This window comes from Astyanax mexicanus, chromosome 18, assembly GCF_023375975.1.
Source record: "Astyanax mexicanus isolate ESR-SI-001 chromosome 18, AstMex3_surface, whole genome shotgun sequence".
Taxonomy (NCBI): domain Eukaryota; kingdom Metazoa; phylum Chordata; class Actinopteri; order Characiformes; family Acestrorhamphidae; genus Astyanax; species Astyanax mexicanus.
The window spans coordinates 19514853-19539402 of NC_064425.1; the positions used below are offsets into that span (position 1 = coordinate 19514853).

The 24550-nt window shown below is 36.7% G+C and overlaps 1 protein-coding gene across 15 annotated transcripts; it reads left to right on the forward strand.

The window, feature by feature from the left end:
* Nucleotides 1-1394: 1394 nt before the first annotated feature.
* On the forward strand, nucleotides 1395-23856 carry LOC125782699 (scavenger receptor cysteine-rich type 1 protein M130-like). Of its 15 annotated transcripts, none has more exons than XM_049467490.1 (26): nucleotides 1395-1475; nucleotides 2182-2244; nucleotides 2804-2863; nucleotides 3934-4065; nucleotides 4562-4868; nucleotides 6130-6453; nucleotides 6639-6974; nucleotides 7135-7440; nucleotides 7543-7611; nucleotides 8676-8984; nucleotides 9468-9626; nucleotides 9756-9848; nucleotides 10170-10244; nucleotides 10430-10489; nucleotides 10577-10636; nucleotides 14666-14762; nucleotides 17535-17634; nucleotides 17896-17960; nucleotides 18079-18102; nucleotides 18224-18284; nucleotides 18372-18453; nucleotides 20285-20785; nucleotides 21728-21825; nucleotides 22785-22880; nucleotides 22981-23051; nucleotides 23288-23856. In XM_049467490.1, the coding sequence occupies exons 5-16, from the start codon at nucleotides 4580-4582 to the stop codon at nucleotides 14692-14694; spliced, it is 2109 nt and encodes a 702-aa protein (XP_049323447.1). In that variant the 5' UTR covers nucleotides 1395-1475; nucleotides 2182-2244; nucleotides 2804-2863; nucleotides 3934-4065; nucleotides 4562-4579; the 3' UTR covers nucleotides 14695-14762; nucleotides 17535-17634; nucleotides 17896-17960; nucleotides 18079-18102; nucleotides 18224-18284; nucleotides 18372-18453; nucleotides 20285-20785; nucleotides 21728-21825; nucleotides 22785-22880; nucleotides 22981-23051; nucleotides 23288-23856. The 15 variants fall into 15 exon arrangements, with proteins under 15 accessions (XP_049323447.1, XP_049323448.1, XP_049323437.1 ...); XM_049467480.1 differs by lacking the exons at nucleotides 1395-1475; nucleotides 2182-2244; nucleotides 2804-2863; nucleotides 3934-4065 and adding exons at nucleotides 5290-5593; nucleotides 5727-5795 and having other exon boundaries at nucleotides 4748-4868; nucleotides 20285-20465; nucleotides 20601-20641; nucleotides 20720-20785; XM_049467482.1 differs by lacking the exons at nucleotides 1395-1475; nucleotides 2182-2244; nucleotides 2804-2863; nucleotides 3934-4065 and adding exons at nucleotides 5290-5593; nucleotides 5727-5795 and having other exon boundaries at nucleotides 4748-4868; nucleotides 20285-20460; nucleotides 20601-20641; nucleotides 20720-20785.
* The last annotated feature ends 694 nt before the right edge of the window (nucleotides 23857-24550 follow it).

Sequence of the window (24550 nt, forward strand, 5' to 3'; positions counted from 1 at the left end):
TTGATGTGTCATTTCAAAATAAAGGCCCTTTAAATTATAACATTTATGTAATTTTACACAATGTTTAGACTGTTCTTAAAATAAATCTGTGTGATATCACAGTTCAATTTCATATAGTCCTGATAGTACACTACTTGTATGTGTCACTCACTTAATAACAGAAATTTTTGATGTGTCATTAAAAAATAAAAACACTAATGCAGTTTGCTGTAGTTTTGTTATAAAAATGTAATATTATTCATGTGTCTGTTCATGTGTGATGTAGATTACATGCCTATTAGGTTGAGAGGAGGAGAGGAAATCTGTTCTGGGAGGTTGGAGGTGTATTATAATGCTGAGTGGGGGTCTATATGTGCTGATCTGTGGGACATCAGGGATGCTCAGGTGGTCTGCAGGCAGCTGGGTTGTGGGCCGGCGCTGAGTGCTAATAGAAGAGCTGTTGATGGTTCTGGTGGAGGAACTATCTGGATGAACAGAGTGAAGTGTAGAGGGAATGAGATTCACCTGTGGGACTGTCCTCATTCCCTGAAGATCCACACTGGCTGCTCCCACAGTGCTGGAGTCACCTGTGCAGGTGTGCGAGAACGTTTTTTAATCTAGTATTAACTTCTCTTAAGATAACTATGGTTATGTTAAGCAGTGTACTCTGTATTTCAGTCAGGTTCAATATTATTATTATTGTGCTCCTCTGACCTGTAAAAGGGAGAATAGCATTTATATTATGGCTGATTTAGGCTCACAACACTGATAAATACACTAAGTAACATTGGCAGACAATAATGAAACAATATTTTTGAAAATACCTACAATATTACCATATCAGCCATATACTTATTTTGTTTCAAAGACAATAAACACAAAAACAATAAATACCATTTCTTAAATAATGCTGCTCTAATCTCTTTCTCCTTCTGTAACCTCTTTTTCTTGACCATTTTTATGATATTTCTTTCAGACATATTTGTCACATTACCTTTTTCATCTGAAACAACTACAACTTACACCACAGGTACTCTTTTAATTAGTTCCTTTGTGTGATTTTTTTTTTAAGTTTAAACAACACTATGCAGTGTTCAACAGTGTTGTTATTCTGTGTTTTCAGTACCAGCACAGCTAACAGAGAAAAAGACAGTCCCTCCTTCAAAAAATCCATCATCTAATTTTCCATACATCTATCCAGTGTCTCTCCTGGTTCTGGGATCTGTGCTCTTCCTGGCCTTAGTGCTTCTGGTTGTGCTGTTTTATCAGAACAGAGTGCTCAGGAGAGGTAGGGAGATTTAGAGATCATCTAAAATCCACTTTCTGTACTTTCTATAATCATCATTAGTCCTTCAATCTGTCATCAGTCTTCTCTTCTACTGAACTGACTCCATGTTTCTTTCTTTCTCTCTCACAGGCGAGGAGGAAGACTCTGCTTGAGGCAGTCTATGAAGAGATTAACCATAAATGTGTCACTAACAGATATACTAAAAGAGGTAAATTATATGTAGAGAGTTTCACTGAAGGCAGTCTTCACACAGTATGTAAAGTGGATCTAAGGTCAGATATCAAATAGCAATTCTGAGTGTTTAAATGACTATAAATGAAAAAACTACATGCAGTAAATCAATTGTAGCATTGTTACCTTATCTTACAGGTTCAAAATAATGTGTTACTCCACTGACTATAATAGGAAGAATTACATATCTGTTACTATCAATTCAGGCCTGTACTGCTGTTAAAAAGCAGAGGAAAGGGATGGGGTTTGTTAGCCAACTTTCCCATTTCACCTTAAATGGTGCAAGAGACAGCAGAGGCTGCATCATTTAAGGCGGAACAGAACAATTAAATAAAATGAAAGCTAATCCAAGCTCCCCATAACAGGAATTAAGAAATTGACAATTGTTCCTTAATCACCAACCTTTCTGAAGACATACAATGCCATAAAATTAGCTAGGTTACTGAACCTTAGTGCTTCTGATGACGTATCTGGTGCATGAAGTGTTGTCCCAATTCTTATGGGGAGGATTTCACCCTTTACACTCAAAGAATGGTTGGGGTAAGTGGTAGGGCCATGGGGTGAAATGGGATTGGGCTTAAAGCCTCATCTCATTTTCAGACTTACAAATACATTTTTTTGCTGTAGATTTTGATTAAATAATTGAACTTTGGCATTCTGACTGTTCTGATCTCCTTTAACAGGAAGTTTTATCTCTGAAGATCAGCATTCAGGATATGAGGACGTAGATGAGGAGCTTCTCTCAGGTAAGTTGACATATACTGAATGTGTGTTAGAATTTTTAATGCAGAAGAAAAAACATATTTATATTTTTTGTTTTATAGAAAAAAGTTCCATGCAATATGTGTAGGGTTCTGAAGTGTTTTAGCAGTTAGCATCAGGCTTCAGGCCGATAAGACTCACCCCTGAACGGGAAAATAGTGAGCGTGGTTAGCGGGTAATGCTAATGCTAAATTCAATTTATCTTTGACTACTCCAGTATATCCATGTCTGGCACAAGTTAAAAACAATGTCTTGCCTACTGTACAGTTTGTAATAGTGATTTTAGGATTGCCCAGGGGTAACTACAGGATTGCAAAAGGCATGTTGAGGTGAGTTAATATCCTTTGGTGTGTGGGAGTTTTTTTTTTTTTTTTTTAAAGGGACACACTTTGATTTGTCAACCAGTTCTGATCGCAGAGGGCGACAGTACCAATACATTGAAAACCCCTTAGTATTTGAAAAGTTTGAGTCTTTGAGTAACAGTGTCTTGCTGCCATCATCCTGATGCTGCTGTGCTGCAATGCATTTTTTTAATTTTTACAGAAAACTATGGCGAGGTCTATGATATCATACCTGCTGAAGAGAGCCCACACATTACAACAGGTTTGGATATTTTAATACGTACGATTTATTGTGGACACATGGTAAACATGCAAATTATATTTGCTTTTCACCTTAATCAAAAATATATCTATATATGTCTGTGCAGCATACATTATTATGGTTTTCTATATTATGATAATAAAGTGTGATTTTTTTTTCACACCTATAAAGAATGTCTTCTTTTTTTTTCATTTTTAAAAGCACACTGAGCAACATGTTTCAGTTAATTAATGCATTTCATACTGTTTTAGATAAATAAATTAATCATTACAGAGAGAATAAAGGTTTTCTCAACCACCCTCGTGGTCCCATGGGCTCACAAGTTCCTGGCAGCGCCAGAGTCGGTCCGTTTCTCATTATAGATTAAGCAAGTTTGGACTCTTGTACTTTGTCAGAACGAACTTGGTAAGTTTGGCTCACGAGTGCATACTCCAGAGAACAGGACTTTTATTTTGTAATTGGAACTGCTGTGATCAGTAGAGTAGTAGGTGCATCCTTAGATGCATTTCCACAAACATACCCTACACCCGCTTCACAGGGCAGACAAACCGTCTTTGTTTGGTCCATCGCTCACCAGCCTTGCTGTAGTTCACAGGGAACCCACAATATTCCCACACTTAATCAGAGTTTCTGTAATCAGGATTAAAACTAGTTTTATATACTCTGTAAAAGCATGAGAAACACAAAAAAAGTTGTTTGTATGTGTAGTTAAAAGAAACTGTGACTTATCTTCATGGTGGATGTTATGTGTTTGGATCTGCTGTCTGCAGGTGCAGCTTTAATGCTGTATTTTGTGTGTTTACTCTCTCTGAAGTTTGTCTCCAGAAGGTAGCTGACTTTGTACCTTCCTTTGCCCACAGACACACACACACAGACACAAGGAGGTGGAGCTGTGTTAATTAGTGCTGATGCCTTTTAAAAATATGGCGAAATGAAAAAAAAAGCTTCTTCTGATTTGTCACTGAAAATGTTTGATAATTTCCTCTCCTCTTTCTAATAAGGTCATAGTGAGTGTGATTGGCGGCTGTGGGGAATCTCTCTCTCTCTCTCTCTCTCTCTCTGTCTCTCAGGTTCTTGAGTCTTATCTGGCTGAGTAGAGGTAAAGCTTGTTCTGCTGCTGAGTTGAGCAGTGTGTGTGCAAGAGATGGACATCCGAGTTCTACTAATTTTTCTATTGACCACTGTCACTCTCGTCACATCTGGTAAGTATAATATACTGGTAAAAAAAAAAAAAAAAAATATATATATATATATATATATATATATATAATATATACAGCTTATTTAAACTAACAATGGGTTCAAGGATTTCATCTCAATACCTAAGAGCAGGCAGGGTACTGTTGTCTAACCTGTAGAGGCCTGGGCATCTACAGGCCTCCCCAGACCATCACTGATCCCCCACCAAACCAGACATGCTGAATGATGTTGCATGAAGTGGCATTTAATTGAAAAGTATATATTTACTTTTTGATCTTACATTCATGTGATTTACACTTTGCTATCATCCAGTCAGCCCATTTTAGTATTGCTATAGAAGTACAAATTAGTGAACTGATTTCTTATGATCTCTAAATGGGAGCTTTTGATGTCCATGATTTGGTTTAAATGTATTTCAGCCTTGTTTGAGTATTATTATTTGAGTATAAGTGTAATTATTCTCTGATTATCAGTGTGTTTGTTTTTTTCTCCACACAGACAGTGTGAGGTTGGTGGATGGTGGGAGCCGCTGTGCTGGGAGAGTGGAAGTTCTTCATAGAGGACATTGGGGAACAGTGTGATGATTACTGGGATATGAGAGATGCTGCAGTGGTGTGTAGAGAGCTGGGCTGTGGGGAAGCCATAGATGCACCACGGAGAGCTCGCTTTGGATCAGGATCAGGACCAATCTGGGTGGAATATGCTAACTGTGCTGGATCAGAGTCTTCACTGAAGAACTGTAGGTCGTATGATTGGGGTAGACAGAGATGTAATCATGATGAAGACGCTGGTGCTGTTTGTGCAGGTAAGATGCAAAAAAATAAAACATATTACACAGAGATGTAAACAAATGTGATGAGGCCTGTGTTGGAATGTACTGAATTAATTAAACAACTGTTAGTTGTTTTATATACACCCCTGTAAAAAAACTTCTTTGTAACATGAAAAGTTTAAGCCTGAACCTAAATTCACTTTCATACACTTAATAAATGGATTATTACAGAGGTGGTTTTGAATGCTTTGGTTTAGAATTAGCAACTAAGAAATAATATATATATATATTTTTTTTAAATCCTTGTATTTCAGTTAATGAAAAGTGCAAAATATAAAAATCACTGCCCCATATTATTTAATTCCCTTCTATTCAAATTAACCTCCCAGCCCTCCCAATGCTGTGTGTTAATATTAACGTACATGTTCTCTTTGCTCTTATAAACACATTGTAGAAGTCAGATTGGTGGGCAGATCTCGCTGCTCTGGGAGAGTGGAGGTTCTTCATGGAGAGAGCTGGGTCACAGTGTGTGATGCTGACTTTGACCAGCAGGATGCAGAGGTTGTGTGTCGAGAGCTGGGCTGTGGTTCTCCTGTGGAGGTTCTGGGAGCAGCTGCTTTTGGTAGAGCAGAGGGTCAGATGTGGTCAGAGGAGCTTCAGTGTAGAGGAAACGAATCTCATATGTACCTCTGCCAGACCATCTCCTTCCTTGAAACCCAACTGCTCTCCCAACAAGGATGTGGGACTAAGATGCTCTGGTATGATGAAGTATGTTTGTAAAAGATTTAGATTAGTACTAAACTGTGAGCAATTAGTTTGTAATTACTGTATTTTTTTTTTTATTATTGTATTGTATTATTGTTGCCTACTGTTTTTCCTCTGTAAATTCAGGTCACACTCAGGCTCGGCTGATGAACGGCTCAGATTCCTGTTCTGGTCGAGTGGAGCTCCAGTACATCAGTGAGTGGGGTACAGTGTGTGATGTAAGCTGGGATATGAGAGCTGCCAGTGTCCTCTGTGCTCAGCTGAAGTGTGGGAGTTATGTGGCTGTGTTGGGGTCAGACTGGTTTGGGGAGGGGAGTGGCCGGATCTGGGCTGATGTGTTTGATTGTCAGGGAAACGAAACACACCTGTTAAAATGTCCCATTTCATCATGGAGTCGAACTGCATGCTCTCATAAACAGTATGCTGGAGTTATCTGTAGTGGTGAGATCTTACAGTTGCAGTATAATAAATAACTGAAAGTTTATTACTCCCTCATTTTAAGCCAAGTAATATATTTTTTTCTCTTCAGGTTCTTCTCTGGCGTCTCATGAGGGAGGAGTGCGGTTGTCTGGAGGGATGGAGTGTGAGGGGGAGATGGAGGTGTTCTTCAGGCAGGACTGGAGGAGAGTTCTGCTGGACTCCTGGAGTGAGTCTGAGGCCTCTGTGGTCTGCAGACAGCTGGGCTGTGGTTCTGTACTCAACATCTCCAGCTCCTCTTCATCCAGTCCTGAACACAGCTACATGTGTGTGACGGGTTTCAACTGCTCTGGGAGTGAAGCTCATCTGAGGAACTGCAGCAGCTCACAAGCAGTTAACTGCAGCTCCACAGTACAGCTCTACATCACCTGCTCTGGTAAGCATTGCACAGTTAATAAATGTATAATTTTATTTGTATGTATGATAACATGCAAACGTGCCTCTATTATCCATATTTTTGAACATTTGAGAATAATTATTTGGCAAATATGAGTACATATACACAACACATATCTTGTGAAAGGAGTTTGAAAACATCTTTTGTATTTGTGTAAATTTTAGGTACATCTAACACAGTCCACAGCTCCATCAGGCTGGTTGGTTCTGGGGGAGACTGTGCAGGAAGGTTGGAGGTTTTCCACAGTGGATCATGGGGGACAGTGAGTGATGAATTGTGGGATATTGAGGATGCGCAGGTGGTCTGCAGACAGCTGCAGTGTGGAGTCGCCCTCAGTGCTCCAGTACCGGTACCAGCCCGGTTTGGATCTGGAACTGGACCCATTTGGCTGAATGAGGTGGAGTGTGAGGGGAACGAGGCGTCTCTGTGGAACTGCAGATATCAGCTGTGTGGAGAGGATGAATGTGGACACAAGGATGATGTAGGAGTCGTGTGCTCAGGTACTTCCTATCTTGAATTGCTCAGTTTGTAATGATCTTGTAATCAAGTACCAATGCCCTATCTATGTACAACTGGAGGTACATTTTGAATAATTAAAGAAGAAACTTTTGCACGTTTAAATCAATGTGCATAACTAGCTAGCTATCTTTCTCCCGCCAGAGTATAAAGAGATCAGACTGACTGAGGGCTGTGAGGGGAATCTGGAGGTGTACTATAATGGAACCTGGGGGAATGTGTGTGTAAATGGGATGACTGATGAAACGGCAAAATTGATCTGTCGAGAGCTGAACTGTGGAAGAACTGGCAGTGAGTCTTGGTCTAAAGCAAGAGTGGAATCAGCTCCTAACTGGCTGGATAATGTAAAATGTAGGAAACATGACTCCACTCTGTGGCACTGTCCATCTTCTTCCTGGGGGGAGAACAGGTGTGATAATCGCAATGAGGTTGCTTGCATTACCTGCTCAGGTAGGCAGATATGATGAGGTGTTAAAGACTTTAAAGAATGCTAGAACTAATGTAGTTTGTAATTGGAATTTCATAATATTTGATTTTTTTGTCCTACCACAGAGAATGGAAATACACTAGATTTGACAAATTGGCTGTGTGATTCATCTCCTCATGAGAGACCGTGCTCAAGTAAGAAAACTTATCATTATCAAAATGATCATGTCTTTGATAAACTACATTTTCTTTCTTTTTGACTGCATGTTCTGCCAGCATGCTTTCACTAATAAGCAATTCTTGTCTTTGCTCGCACTGTTTTATTTGTAGTTTGCATATTTTTTTGCACTTTAACATATTTTAGATAACACTTCTACAGTGATATTTTAACAAAGGTTTAGAGAGGGATTCTGGGTAATGGAGTGCATCAGAGTGTCTATGTAAGTCTGAGGAATTCAGGTGTAGACAGGACAGGTGTGGTGGATGGGGGTGGGTAATATGGCCCTAAAACAATATCATGATGTTTCATGGCATTTATCGCGATAACAGTACTCTTGGTGATATGACAAAACACTGAATTAAAGATATTATTTTAAAAATACACTACTGAAACAAAATAAAAAATAAATTCTGTTTTTGCATATGATATGGCACCCCCCCAAACTACGATATAAAAAAATACAAGACTTTTTATCAGATGGTAACAGACATCAGTGATCAAGAAAGTCATGATACTATTAATGCACTCTATATAATCTATATAATTAATAATAAAGTAAAATGAATAATATTGGACAGATAAAAACAGCAACCCCAGTGGTGCCCTGCAGTGGTAATTAGGGGTGGGTGATATGGCACGATATTTCAGGGTATAGTATCGTTTTTTGCGCTTGATACGATATGGCACAGCCCTAGTGGTGGAAATAACAGGTGTAACAGACAGCTTGCTGAAGACAGACAAACTACACTCTATTAGAAGCAATATCTTATTTAAAAAAAATATTAGTTTAAAAAAATCAACTGTTTCAACTAAAACGGTAAAACAAGGTAAGTGCTTTTTTTTTTTTTTACTATGGCTACTTCTGTTTTTTTTTCTCCTGCTCTCTTCTGCTTGTATATATTTTTCATCTTACAATGCTTTTTTGTGGTTTACCACATCTCTATAAGAACATATTTCATCATACAGTATATACGACTGTTGTAAATGTTTGTAAGTCTTTGATGGATAATCATTTTTTCCCTCTGTGGTGTGTTTGTAGAGCACATTCCTCTGAGGCTGAGGGGAGGAGTAGGAAGCTGTTCTGGATGGATGCAGGTGTATCATAATAAAACATGGGGGTCTGTATGTGGTGACCTCTGGGACATCAGGGATGCTCAGGTGATCTGCAGGCAGCTGGGTTGTGGGCCGGCGCTGAGTGCTAATAGAAGAGCTGTTGATGGTTCTGGTGGAGGAACTATCTGGATGAACAGAGTGAAGTGTAGAGGGAATGAGGTTCACCTGTGGGACTGTCCTCATTCCCTGAAGAACCACACTGACTGCTCCCACAGTGCTGGAGTCACTTATGGAGGTCAGAGGAACAGACACAACTGAATATATTTGCCTCCTAACTGTTACAGAAACTTTACACATGCTTGAGAAAAATACTTACATCACATTGTTATTTTATGCTCACTCACTAGGCTTCCTGTATCATACTTTGCCTTTAAATAATAAAAGAGGACAGATGGGACATTTTTTTCTTGCAAGGTCAGGGACCACTTTTCTCCATTGTAAACAGGCTTGATAGCAACTTCGGTAACTATTGTTGATCATAATGTTGGTCACACACATTTGGTTTCCATCATTTAATAATTGTAATGTTTTTGGGAAGGATAGAAAGTAACAATAGTGAGAGTCTGTATGTGCTTTGCACCAGTCTGTCTAGATCATTGTGTTTACAGAGATTTCATGTGTCATCTTCCATAATATTCATCACAAAATTATTCACATCCAATAAAAGGACTGTGTTCATGTATAAATTGTCTATACATTTTGTATATTTGTTTTTTAGATTCTCAACCACAGACAAGAAGAATCATACTTCCACAAACTCCTCCACCAGCTGTTCCCTCCATCTATCCAGTGTCTCTCCTGGTTCTGGGATCTGTGCTCTTCCTGGCCTTAGTGCTTCTGGTTGTGCTGTTTTATCAGAACAGAGTGCTCAGGAGAGGTAGGGAGATTTAGAGATCATCTAAAATCCACTTTCTGTACTTTCTCTAATCATCATTAGTACTTCAATCTGTCATCAGTCTTCTCTTCTACTGAACTGACTCCATGTTTCTCTCTGTCTCTCTCACAGTGATCTCTAAGAGGAGGAAGACTTCAGCTGAGCCTGTCTATGAGGAGATTGACACCAGGCTCATCCCTAAAAGAATTACTGTCTCAACTAAAAGTAAGAGTAAAATGTTTTTTGTTTTTTCTCTCAAAGCAGAAATGTCTGGTCTTTACAGAAATAATGTAGCAGTTAATCAAATACTTGTCAGATAACTCTCTTTTCATATTGTTATATTTTAGTAGTGTTTTTTTTGTAGATTTTCTTCCTTTGTTAATAAATTACACCAATTTATCTATCTTTTCTTCCCACTGAATAATGATACACACTTACACATGTGAAGATAAAATTATGTTTTTTGGAATAAAATATATGTAAATGAAATAAAAAGCCAACTGAAAATACATATTAGTAATATCAGTTTATTCTAATATGTTTTAGGTAAAGCAGATAATGAGGAAATGCAGTTAAGTTATGATGTCATTTTTGCTGGACAAACACCTGACAGTGCAGCAGGTGTGCTTCTGTTTTTTTATCTGTCCTTATCACTAATGCCTATTTGCATCTCTGCAGAAAAAAATATATATATATTTCTTCAACTTTCCCATGTATAAAGCTAGCAATTTAAAAGAGAAAGATATCAGATGAAATGACCAATATCAGTCATTAAGAATTTTGTTTCTTTTTTTTTTTTTTTGCAGAGGAAGAACCAGATAATTACGATGATGTTATTGTGGAACAAAACTCAAACATTGTGATGGGTCTGTAGAGTTATGTATGAGTGAGCAAATTCTAATCTTAACAACTAAAACTTCCCTAATAAGTCATGTTCACTTTATTTTTGTTAGAAAACATGCTGGAGATCTACGATGATGTCATGGAGGTCACTGCTGGACACATTGCAGCAGGTTTGTTTCTTACATTGTTACAATAATAATAATAATAATAATAATAATAATAATAATAATAATAATAATAATAAATATAGCCGCAAGCGGCGATTTACGGGGTCCGAGGCCAGTTAGGCTTAAAACATGTTGACCAGCATGACTATAATGAGCTACCTGGATGACTAGCATGACCATTAAGAGTAAGCTGGATGACCAGCATGATCAAGCAGAACCTAAGGGTCGGAGTTTTTTCACCAAATGACATTTAGAGTGCAGCAACACAGCACATAAATCCTGCTGAGAGCCTAGTAGTAATGTATAAATATGCCTGTCAGTACATTTCCAACCATCAAGATCAGGTTGCCTGTATATATGTGTATGTAATTTTTTGTGTTGATGGGGTCAAAGGTTCCTGTCTTGTGTCCATTTAGGTTTGAAAAAAATATAAATTAGGCATCAGGTTTTTTTTACAATCACAGTAGATTTTTTGTCTTTGTATATGAAAAACAATGTCCAATTTGGCTCCAAATTGGGAATGAAGATCATGTGGTCCGTATATATATGTATTTGAATTTGCGTGTTGATAGGGTCAAAGGTTCCCGTCATATGTCCATTTAGGTTTAAAAAATCAATAAGAAAGGCCTCGGGCCTTTAAAATGACTGTTGCTTTTTCGCTGTTGTAGAGGGAAAAAATGTCCGATTTGGCTTGGGAATCAAGATCACATTAGTAGTATGTATATGTATGTAAGTTTGTGTGTTGATAGGGTGAAAGGTTTTTGAAAATTGCGATAAATTAGGACTAAGGCTTTTACAATTACAGTAGATTTTTGGCTTTTGTAGAGGGAAAAAATGTCAGATTTGGCTCTCAGTTGGGAATCAAGATCACATTAGTTGTATATATGTGTTTGTAAATTTGTGTTGATTGGGTCAAAGGTTCCTGTCTTGTGTACATTTTAGGTTTAAAAATAGCGATAAATTCTGTAAATGCACAATAGTTAAATTTTCACTGTAGAGCCTCCTGAATGCTCACTTGATTAATACTTGGTAGATGTGCTTGAAATGTAACTTTTAATGAGTGTCTTAAATATTTTTGACATGCCAAAAACTTTGACAGAGTTTTGGCCCTCATATACATGTAGGGTACAAGTTACGTCCTGATTGGAAATTGTTTAGCCTGTCAAAAGCCAAGATGATATTTGCCAATCCAAAGCTTGATAACTTGTATGGTTCCTGAGAAACACAAAGTGATGCTGATTTAGCACTGAAACATCTTTCTTAGTCTGGGTTTAAGCCTAATCCAGCTCTTGGAGTGCAGCCAATGTTTTTCCAGTTAGTATTATTTTGCTAAATTTGTATATAAAAAATCAATTATTCAACTCCACATATTAGTATTTGGTATATCCACCTTGCTTTGCAGAAACAGCTGAGAGTCTTTCGGATTAAATATGCCGCAGCTCCCCCTCTGAGAGCAGCATTTTCATGCTGAGAGTAAAATATATGGAGCAGATTTGCAGCAGCTCCAGTGCTGCTTTGGCCTGGTGACTCAGGATTATGGTCTTTTTAAGCTTCTCTCAAGCTTTAGTTTCTTATCAGACTGATTAAGTTTCATCTGCAGTGTCCGTTCCTCCCTCAGTGAAAGTGCCACCTACATCTCTTCACTGGACAGGCTATATATTTTTAGAGTCCAGCTGGTCTGATCTACAGACATGAATATCACGACAGTCCTTGTGAAAAGGAAGAATACTTAAATTAGGTAAATAAAACAAAAATTACATTTTTAATTGAATATACGTTTTTAACAATATTTTTTTCCCAGTAGCATTAGTGTGTACAAAATATTTGCATGAATACTCAAATTACTAAATTTACAATATCCTTCAAGTGTATTTAAAATTATGTTTAAAAACACATACTTGAATCTACTAAAGTTTACTCAAGTTATATGAAAAAAACATTCAAAAGTACAATCAAATGTGTTTATGTTGTATTTAAATATAGCTCAATTACAGTTTCAAATTCAAATATACTCAAGTTGTCTGGAGTTGTTCCAAAATTGTACATTTAGTATGTATTTAAGTACATATTAATTTTAATGTTAAAAGTATGAACTTTTCCATGTTAAGTATGCTTTAAAAAATATATACTTGAATGCGCTTTTCTTTTACAAGGGAATGCTGGGCTTTCGACACTTTTATTTCTGGAGAAAAGGAATGTACAACTTTTGTCTTTAATTAAAATAAAAATGTGCAAAGATGTTTAACATAATCCCTGTGTCCAAGTGGAACAGCTGACAGTCAATATTGGAAGCTGGTGAAATTCTTGCCCTCAGATGCCCTTACATTAAAAACATCATGAGCACGAGCCTGTACTAATTCAATGTATGGACTCAGGAACGCTTAGAGAAATAAATCTGTGAACACTGTAACATGCAAAGCCACGCATCACCACAACTCAAAAACGCTGCTATCTTCTCATTCAATAAAATGTATTTATAAAAGCTATTGGATAAAAAACTTTTAACAATAATTTTAGTTTTCTTTGCTTTTTATTGTTCTATGTATCGCTCTTTTATTGCAACTTCAATATTCACTATCATAGGGCACTAACCAGTATTTTCAGTTTCCAGTAGAGGGCAATGTTAGACTTTTAGACCCTGTGGATGTTTAGTTTCTGTAACAGTAATGCAAGATGATTGACAGGGATTATTTTATTGTTTGTGCATGGAGTTTCTGTAGGTTCACATGTGCTGTAGGTACCAAATGTGTAGCACCTCAAACTATCAAAATATGTTACTGTGCCTGTTTACTTTTTTGAGACCAGAAAGTTATTTCTGTGGCGAGAGGTCATGAGATCTTGGGGAAAAGGGAAAAGAAAGAAGAAAAAAAGGAAGAAATAGGGAGACACTTAAATCAGGCCCTCAAACCCACATTTACATTTTTTGTAACAAATAAATAGAAAATTATTATGTGTATATAATAAAATAGCATTTTAAAATCTAAGAACTTGCTGACAAATATGATTCATCTTTATTCTGAAGTGCTCAGAATAGCAGAGGACTGACAGCTTAGGTACCATACTAATGCATACATAACTACATAGGTAGTTAGTTATCTCATACCTGTCAAGTTTTAGATTTAAAAATAAGGGATATTTTCCTCTGTCCGCTTAAAGTCGTCCCACCAGCCCAACGAAGGTTCAGTATCCCGTACATTTTAAGACAGGTTTACAAAAAATCTAAAATAACCACAAATGAACCACTTACACACTACAATTAGATTATCAGAATCTGAAATGTTGTGGACATTCCTACATATGTCATTCTTTTAATACAGCCAAATTAAAAACCCTTTTCTATATCTTTTTTAAAAAATTAAGATTTCATGTCTTTTTTGTAATAAATGCACTCTTTTATATGATATATTTTTTATTTATTTAATGGATTTAAAATTGAACAAAGGGTGCACAAATTCTGCAAAATTACTGTTGGTGACCTAAAAATAGTATCATGAGCTTTTACTAAAAGGACATGGACCAGATATATTCCATCAGTAAAAATTAGTCCTAAGGGGCCTACACAATAAATTTTAATTAATACTTCTTCCTTTTGATCACTCCACCCCTGATCAGTTCAGTTAATTTCGGTCCTCTCCACATTTCTAGTTAAACTGAGTCACAAGCTGTATTTTTTTATTTTAAAAGGTTTAATCTATGTGTTTTATTTTGGAGACGAGTATTTTTAAGCAGCTATCAGAAAAATATCATCACAGTTTACATGATTAGCCTACCGTTACCTTTCTTTTAGAAAAATCGCTGAATATCCAGATATGTTTTAACATCAGCAGCTCCGACTAGCTGCCTGAACTTACAGCGCCGTGGGGGTGGGGGGGGGATGGGGGCTTCCCCACACTGACCCTCCTTTGCAAGCTGATTGGCTGTTTCTCCTGAAAGGCGGGACTTTCTCCTTGAATCGGCTCCACGATTGGTTAAGAGACACAGAGCGGTCAGTGCCCTGTCTCCTCAATAATATATATTTTTTTATTTTAATAGAATACGGGAAATTTACGGGAAAATACTAATACGGGAGGACGGCGGGAAAGAGGAGTAAAATACGGTAGTTTCCCGGCCAAAACGGGAGACTTGACAGGTATGAGTTATCTATATTGTAATAAGTTGTTCACAGTCATTACATTGCAAAAAACTAAATCTTAGCAAGTGAAATTATCTAAATTTAAGGCAATAAATCTTATTTTCTTCTCTGATAAGACTTTTTGTCTTACTAAGCATGGTGTAAGTGTTAGATTATTTTGCTTATTTTAGGGATAATTATCTTAATCATTCTTACTTAGAAGTTGTACCTTATTTTAAGTCATTTGAACTCAAAATAAGCACAATTAAGCAGCAATCAAGTTATTCTGATTCTTGTGTCCATAAACAGTGACTTTTTTTGCTTGATTTAGGTGTTACTTCACTCATTTTGAGACTTTGCCATTGCTTTTTTGTAAGAAATCTTTCTAAGAAAATTTTGCTTGCCCGATTGGCAGATTTGTTTAGTGTAAACTGCACTGTGAAGTTTTAAATTAAGGGATGAAATTAGTCCCCCTGTGTTAAAAAAAAAAGCTTCTTTTACCCGGTGAAAATAGTCACACTTCCATTACATTATGCTAACATTACTTTGTTTTAAAGCAACTGACCTATAAAGATAGTGAGCCAAATTTAGGTCGAGCCAAGTTTATGAAACTACACACTTTTACTGCAGTACAGATTTACACTCTCTACTAAATAATCCATCTCAAAAGCAGAAAAACGTACTTTATACTGGGAGGCTATATCGTTAAATATAGGGAGTATAGGGAATGTTTTCTTCTGATTTTGAGCTGGACTTTTTAGCAGGGTCAACATTACTGGCTTTCAGGAGCCTAATCTTTAAATTCTTAACAATTAGCTATATTGTAGCGAAGCTGCTTTTATATTCTGTTCACTGTGAATTCACTGTTCTGTTCTGTGCTGGGCTTGTGATTGGGGTAGGGGGAGGGGCAGAGCAGGAAAGCCCGTGTGTGTGTGTGAAGGGAGGGAGAGAGAGAGAGAGAGAGAGAGAGAGAGAGAGAGAGAGAAGAGCTGCCCGTGAGTGTGTGCTGAGAGTGAGAGCTAGAGTTAACCAGTTAGCACTAGCCTTTTGTTATTTTTCGTAGTGATGGGCATAACAGCTCTTTTAGATGAACTGAACCATTAGAATAAGTTCACTAAAAAGATGGGAGACGGAAAGGTCTCCCGTTTTTTTTTACAAGTGTTGTAAAAATATATATAAATAACAAATATTGAAATATGTAACTAAATGTTGGGTTTATTATACGATATCGTATAATAAACCCAACATTTAGTTACATATTTCAATATTTGTTATTTATATATATTTTACAACACTTGTAAAAAAAACGGGAGACTTTTCTTATTATGTTATTTGTAATGTGATTTATATATATATAAATCACATTACAAATAACATAGTACAAAAAATAAGTATGAACTTCTGCAACATAGATATTACATTAAGAGCAAAATTAACATAAAAAAATTTACATTCAGAAGAAAGTATCAACTTCAATGTGCAATCAAATTGAAAATAAATAGCGTAACTGTAGTGCAAAACAAAAGGTCAAGAAACTAAAATAAATACATATAAATAAAACAAAGACACATCCATACGCTCACTGTTGTGGGTGCAGAACAAATTAAATCCAAACAGGATCATCATGATAAAGGTGGCCTTATGCCCTTTACTTCAGAAACTTTGTCTATTGGTTATGAATATGCTTGTTATACAACTATTATTACTAATAGTAATAATATTATAAAAAAATAACCACGATAACAATATACGTTATTATTACTATTACCAGGCCTCAACCTTGTTTTTCTTTCTCGAGAGCGCCAGCCCTGATAACAGTTCAGTGAGTGACCGAATCACTGAGTGAACGAGAGCACCAGCCCTTGTAACAGTTCAGTGAGTGAAGGAATCACTGAGCATTGAGCAAGTTTCCTCGCAATGAGAGTCTCCGCCACCAGATTCGCCGGTGATTCACAGACCACACAGCAGTTCCCCTGCCGGCCTGTGGGGTCGCTGCTGAGCTTAACTACTGAACTGAGAAATTAACGAATCAGCTGGGGAAGTGATTGGATTCAGTTCGTTCACTCAAATGATTCGTTCATTCGAACGAATCGTTCATGAACGACACAACACTAATTTTTCGGCGTGGTTGCGGCCTACAGCAACCTGTGTTCTAAGTTAAGTCAATAAAGCGACTTAAACTGCCTACTCGGTCCTTCTTTCAGAGTCCAGGCGGACGCTACAATATATTTAAAACCCCTTCAGTCCAGTAACAGCTGTGTTTATTTGTTTTTTAAAGTCACTGGTTAGCACTGGTTGATCTCAGTTCATAATATTGCAGCAAATATCCAGCACAACAAACCCAGCTTTAAACCCAAACCATCGCTGTATAAACAGAGACAGAGGAGAAGTTTTCTTTCAGAAACAGCGAGGGTTACCTGCGTGTTTACTAATCCGTTACTCGTTCGTGCTGGCGTTAAGATCATTTGCACGTTAGGTGGATTTACAGGGCTAACGTGTATTTATCTTATTAATCTTTAGTGATAGCAGGTAAAATCTTGGCAATGAAAGCTATATGAGTCTCGTGGCTCGAGTTTATGGGGCGTTTGGGGACAGTAGAACCAAAACAGCTTAGCTATGTAAGTTAGTTTGCTAACTTACGGAGCTACTTCATGACGCAGATTAGTCCATTCATCATTAAATTATCATACAGTGCAAAGAACAAATGCTGTGTTCAGATGATGTGGTAAACTATTCATCTACATGTTGTTCTTTCTTAGCTATTCATGTGATTTTCTCTATCATTAACAGGGTGGTGAGCTTCCTGAGGGCTTTGAGGATAGTTATCCTGGTGCGTGTCTTTCGTCTGGCCTCTCAGAAGAAAGATCTGGAGAAGGTCACTAGAAGAAAGGTGAGGATCTAAATGGGTGCTGGCCATCATTCTTTTATTTTAATTAAATTATATCAATTATTCATATAGATTCTAATGAAATGTTAAACTTAATTACAGTTTGATTATTTCATCATGATTCAGAGAGAATTAAATAAAAAAAATAAACATTTTGATGTATTTAGAAATAGGTTGGAAAATTATTAAAATCCATCAAAACCTTTTAAAATACACCCAAGTTACTGTTTGTATGCTGATTTGTGGCATTTGTGAATCTTGCAGGTATCTGAGAACAAAAGGCGGTAACAAAAAGGATGGATTTGAATTGGATCTCACCTATGTCACAGGTTGGGATGCTTTACCTAATTATGTAATCTTATTTGAATCTAGATTTTCTGCTTATGGTTTGGGATCCAATAGTTAATAATGTTTGTTGCCATGTCTTTTCCCTCACCTGGAAAGCAGGCACTCTACAGAAATCCCATAAAAGTAAGCTTAACAATTAAGAAAATAAAATAAAACTGAAAAGTCTGTAGAAGGCAATTATTTTAGCTGAATTATTGATTTAAACAGATTTTTATGTAACAATGTTACAATTTGCTGTATTTAGGAAGCTGCCATATTTCTGGACACAAAGCATCCCGATCATTACAGAGTTTACAATCTCTGCAGTAAGTTAGATCATATAATATTATATTATATTGCTGGAGACACTCAATAAATGAGTGGTGCTGAGCATAGCTTTGGTCTTGTTTCAGGTCAAAAAGGCTACGATCCGCTGTTCTTCCATTACAGAGTGCAACGAGTGATGATTGACGACCATAACGTACCGTCATTAGAGTAAGTAATGAGCAGCACTTTACTCAAATGCTTCTTCTGCCGTTAACGTTGTGTTCCATTTAGCTTTTATGTTGGATGTTGGAGCTGGGAATAACTTCACACCTGAGTCGACAACGTTCTGTTAAAATAACTGTACAAAATATGTCGAAAAAATGTCTTACCCTATAAGTGAAACTTGCACCTGTACATAACTAGCTATTATTGAGGTGTATATGAAGCACTGTGGAACAGGGTCATGAAAAACCTGGAAAGGTCAAGGAACTTGAAAATAGTAATTTTCAGGCCTGGATAAGTTTTGGAAAAAAACAAAAAAACAAACAAAGTCAAAGTCAAATTTACTCTTTGTGATCTTTGTGTTTCCATTTATTGACTCTGTTTATCGACTCCGTTTATCGACTCTGTTTATCGACTGAGAAAAGCTATTTAAAAAATAATTTGATAACTTGATTGGAGTTTCAGATGGAATATAACTGTAAATTCACAGAGAAAAATCTAGGTGTTTAGGATGTAATTAAGCTCTTGCTCTCTTCCACTCTTTGGGAAGCATATTGGTTATATATGCAAGTAAATTACCAGTAATGGTGACAAGAAGGCAACATTTAAACAGATGCATTTAAAAGCTGTTAAAAAATAAAGAATCTACACGATATAGACACAACCTAAACATATTCCCTGACAGCCAGATATATGCCAAATTAGTTTTATTTAAAAATTGATTCTGTTCAAAGTTTTAAACAGAAGATTCTATATCATGTTTGATGAAAGTGTGAAATACTGTTTACAGGTTAAACATTAGAAATGTTTACCAAATGTTTATGGGCCTGAGCTGATTAATACATCAGTGCAGAGTGAAGTAATTTAGCCCTACATTATGGAGCGCTCAGAATTTGACACATTTTATTATTGAAGATTGTGTCTTAGCATTGCTTAAATAAATGTTTTTTTTAATTATTTAAATATATTTAATGTAAATATAGGCCTACTATAATCAGTTTTGATATACATTCTTGTCTACTCTGATGTTTTAAACACGCTATGGTCATTAAAATGTGCTGCGAAAGCATAGAAAAGGCACAGAAAATAATTTAAATTTATAGGTTAACACTATTTGTAATCTACATGTGTATACATATTTTACCCTTGTTTTCTTTTTTTCCAGAGGGAATTATAAAATAAGCTAAAGACTTTCATGTTTACTACAACTTAATTATTAATCATGTACCAGTGTTTTATAGCAAATGTAACCAAAAAATGTCCCACATTATATGTCCCAGGTTATAATTTTTTGCATTGTCAGCGATACCAGACGCACATTCACACACACAATGGAAACATGAACAGCTAGACGTGCTAATGAAACGTAAAATACTACTGCTTTTACTACTGTTGATGTTTGGTGCAGCCATCTTGCGTTCTGAACTTGTGGGTTTATTCCAGTTGAAATGTTCTACTTAGAACTTGGAAATTTCCAGTTCTGAATTCCTACTTCAGATGGAATGCAGTATAAGGATTCACATTAGAGCTCGACCCAACCTGCCTAGAGCATTAAAACTGAGCTTTTAAAAAACATTTTCGTTCTGTTTAGAATGAGTGAAGAATGAATAAGACCTATTATTTAAGAAAAATATTATTAATTATTAGGAACAGATCTCCAAAAGATTATAACATGAACAATGCAAACAATGATCCAAAGGCCTAAACATTAGGCTACAACAATATCTGAATGACTTTCCTCTAATCTAGTATAATATAACATGGTTTAAGAAAAGAAAATAAATTATTTTATAATTTTATTTATAATTTTTTCCCATTTTCTCCCCAATTTACACAGCCAACCCACTCGTTAGGACTCCCCCTATCACTAGTAATGCCCCAACACACCAGGAGGATGAAGACTAGCACACTCTTTCTCCGATACATGTGAAGTCAGCCACCGCTTCTTTTCGAGCTGCTGCTGATGCAGCATTGCCAAGCAGCCAGCACATTTGGAGGAAAGCGCAGCGGCAGGTGAAGTGCGTAATATGGACAGTGTGCACTTTGCACTTGTGCAACTTTTTTTTAAAAACAGTTTGATTTGTTTCTGCTATATTTTGATTCATAGCTTTATATAAAATGAAAATAACTTATAACTATATTATTTTCTTTAGCCCGAGGAACCTGAGGAAAGTGGTGGGAAATCTCGAGCCAGGTCAGACCTTGGGTTGGGTTTGGGCAGAGAACCTAAGCTCTTATTCACATATTGAACTTTGTGTTATTGTGTTCTCAGTGACATGTTGAACTACACTGCCAGTTTGAGGGAATGTCATTGCCATCCACTGCAAAGGAGGCAAAGGTGATGCTGAAGTTTTCACTGATTTAAAGACATCATCAATGTTTTCTATATGTATTTGATTTGATTTTTAGGTTAACCCATCACCATAGTTGTTCAGCTGAATGTCTAAAGCCATATCCAAACTGGATTCACTTATTCATTTTAGCTGAGGAGGTTTTTTTTTCACGGGTACGATGGTGTGTACATGGTTGTTTGACAGCGTTTAGTGCGCAGGTACTGTATTTCTCCTGAGGTGAGGTGAATGTGTATGTATATATTCAGTGTGTCAGAACTGCTCCTTTTGTTTCTGCTGTGCTCAGTTGAAGACTGAGACCAAGTAGTTAAACATACAGCTCTGGGGAAAAAAATGGTTTTCATGCATCTTGGCATGTTCTCCTCCACCAGTCTTACACACTGCTTTTGGATAAGTTTATGCCATTCCTGGTGCAAAAATTCAAGCAGTTCAGTTTGGTTTGATGGCTTGAGATTATCCATCTTCCTCTTGATTATATTCCAGAGGTTTTCAATTAGATTTTTAAGTGGTTTCTTTTTTTCCCAGAGCTGTATGTCTGCACTCTCCTACAAAAGTATTGAAACACTGAGGCCAATTGATTTTTTTTTTTCTTCTGCTCTAGTGAAAACATTTTGGTGTAACAAAAATATAATTTAAAGATGAATATTGAAGACAAATTGGTAAGTTCGGACAAAAGCTGAATTGTTGACCTTTTGTCTCCAATTCATCTTTTAATGTCAAACCCAATTTGTTTTCAGTCTAAAGCAGAAATAAAGAAATGAGACTGACTTATCAAGTACTTTTGGGGGGCAGTGTATGTTTAGGGGCTGTTTCCTGTGTAGTTCCAATTAAAATCTGCAGTCAGTCTGCTCCTTTCAGAGTGACTGCACTGTTATGTGTATTGGTTATGTAATTTAATGCTCCTGGGCATTGCTGTGTTTGTTGTGCAGGTGTGGGAAAGGGCAATGGCAGTGATCTGAAGGTGCGGATCATAGTGAAAAGAGAGCAGGTGTTCCAGTGTGTCTGTGCCACGCAGACGAACTGTAGGGTAAGCTAACTTTTAAAGGTTTTCTACAGTATAAAACTGTATTTACTTCCTCATAGTCAAATGACAAGAGTAGTTTCAGTACAAAAAAGTGAAAAACTGTGAACCTTAAACACAGTGGTTTCCTAATTAAAACCAGAGCTATATGGCATATCCAGAACAGACATGTGAAGTGGGCTAATCCCACAACCCCTAAATGATTTAGTAGTTTAGGGTGATTTCACACCTACTTTTATTATTTGTCAAAATAAACTGTTCATATTTACGTGTAGTGCTGTTTGATTGGACATGGGTGGTGAGTACAGTTATCACAACTGCAATGAGACTGCTGAGAACTGTTGGTCTGAACTCTGAATTGGTTGGTTTGTGATGAGATCTGACCTTGATCCAACCCATCTGTCAAGCATACTCAGTTTTAAGATGTGGAGTCAGTCAAATGAACACATGCCACCTCTGCTGTTGTTCCATGTTAAACTGCACAGAAATCTGTTTACTTTCTTGCTCCCAGCCAAGACAGCTCTGACCAACAACCAAAGAGATTACAAAGATTGTTGTGACTCATTTTGGTGAGCTTGAATTTTATCCTCTGTTAAAACAACAAACCATGAGGGAAATGCTCCAAGAGAATCAATTAATTACCTGACTTGGACCAGAGCAAACAAACTATAGTGTGAAAAAACAGCCTTACATACACTATTAAAAGATTTTGTACATACATACACTAGTGAAAGCGTTTGTGAATCGGTATCATCTTAACCCCAAATCATATTTTAAATATGTACTAAAGAACAACTTTTAAATATTCAATAAGCTCATAATATTGAACCTTTAAAGACAGTAGCAGCCCACTAAAACATAAATCACATTGTAATTGTTGGGAAAGGTCTTTCAGATGTTTGTCTTATGTTCCTTTGTGTTTATTTTACTGTTCGCTCATATACTGTGTTCTCATATTTTACCAGCTGTTCCCAGATACTGAAAACAATGCCGTGGTGATCAGCTTTCAGGAAGGGCCAGTGGTTTGTGGTGATGTTAAGGTCATGTTTGAATCCAGGGCTGTAAGTTCCCAATCTATTGTAATGTAAGAATGATTTTATGGACATCGTTTTTTCCAGTTGTTTGGCAAAATGTTTTTTCTCTATTGTTCTCTATGCCCAGGGTCTTCCAAAGGGGTATGAGGACTATCCTTTCTATTTCTGGTTCAACACTTCATTTGTAGAGAACAACAGGTGAGGTTTTTGCTGTCCATTGTCCTCAGAAGCAGACACTGGCTTTGTTTACCTACCAGACCACTCTGGTTTTAGATTTTATATATAAAAATGCCAGGCCACTTAATTCATTAATTAGAATATTTTGATATTTTGTCCCCTCTCAGTTTAGTAAACATTACTGCTTTCAGTGTAAAAGGAAAAATCATATGGACTGCTGCTTGAATGCAATCTATAATGCTTTGGTCCCAAAACAGGCTCTATCTGTCAAGGGAGGAACTGGACAACCCACGTAAGTCCAAAACCTGGGACATCTACAAGGAGGACTTTGGTGTGACTGTGTCTTTCAGTGACCCTGCACTTATGTAGCAGACGACACTTGCTTGTGTATCTCAACTAAAACCGTTAAGCCCTGCACAAGGTCTAAATCTTTGCTCTAATGTAGGTTTTCACACACTTATAAAAGGTGAGTGATGTTTAGGGATTGGATTCGGGCATATTGTGCCCCTAAAGCTATAGCTATAGCTATATAACCTCAACTTTATGTCCATCCCCCATCTTCACTGTAAGAGCTTTTTACTGAGCCGTGCATACATCACAATATTATGCATTTGTTTGTCAAATGTTTTTTTGTCTTTAAATGAAGACAAATGTTTGTGTCAGTTTAGCATATTATGCTTCCAAAATGTAAATCTTACTCTTTAAGCTTGAGTGTACATCAAATAAAGCAATCGAGGCTGCCACTGTGAAATGGTCAATGGTTATGTGTGCAGAAACATTTTTTTGTAGTACACATGTATTGAAATAAATACTAATGTCTCTGTAACACTTGTCTGTCTCTTTTTTGAATTAACAACTGATCTGGGTTGCTGAATTTCTGCAATTGTTTTTAAGGATAGATCTGAGTGACTTGTTTTTTTAGAAGTAAAAAGTCTGGTCTTACAGGTGGGCATGCAACTCTAAACTCTTTAGAATCAGCAGTTTTAGAGGTGACCTTTTTCAGAAGCGCTGTCAGTTCCATTCTCATATAAAAGGCTTAAAATCAAATCTCAAATGTGCAGCTTACATAGTACATTTTTTATGTACTATGTAATTGTGTAGAACACAAACTGTATAAACCCAAAATTTAATTCTAGAATTGATATACACTATCTGCTGCTGTCAGTACAAATGGATGGCTGGATCAAAAATCAGAGGGAAAATATTAAACTGGGGATTCACAAAAATGCTTTTTCTTAAGTTCTTAAGTTTATACTTAACTTAAGAGGTCTGTTTTGGTTATTTTTCTTAATGTTTATTTTGTACCAAAAAAATGGAATAATAATATATATACCTTTTATGATGCACTCACATTTCAGTGCTTGGTTTGACTCTGTTTTTTTATTTTCCTAATGTTTTCTTAAGCCTTCACATCAGTGTATCAGCACTGGCATTCAGAGCCCCTTATTCACCATCGTACTCCATTGGACATTTCAGGGACAACAGCCTTTTTTGCCCAATTATAAACACTCTTCTTGTAA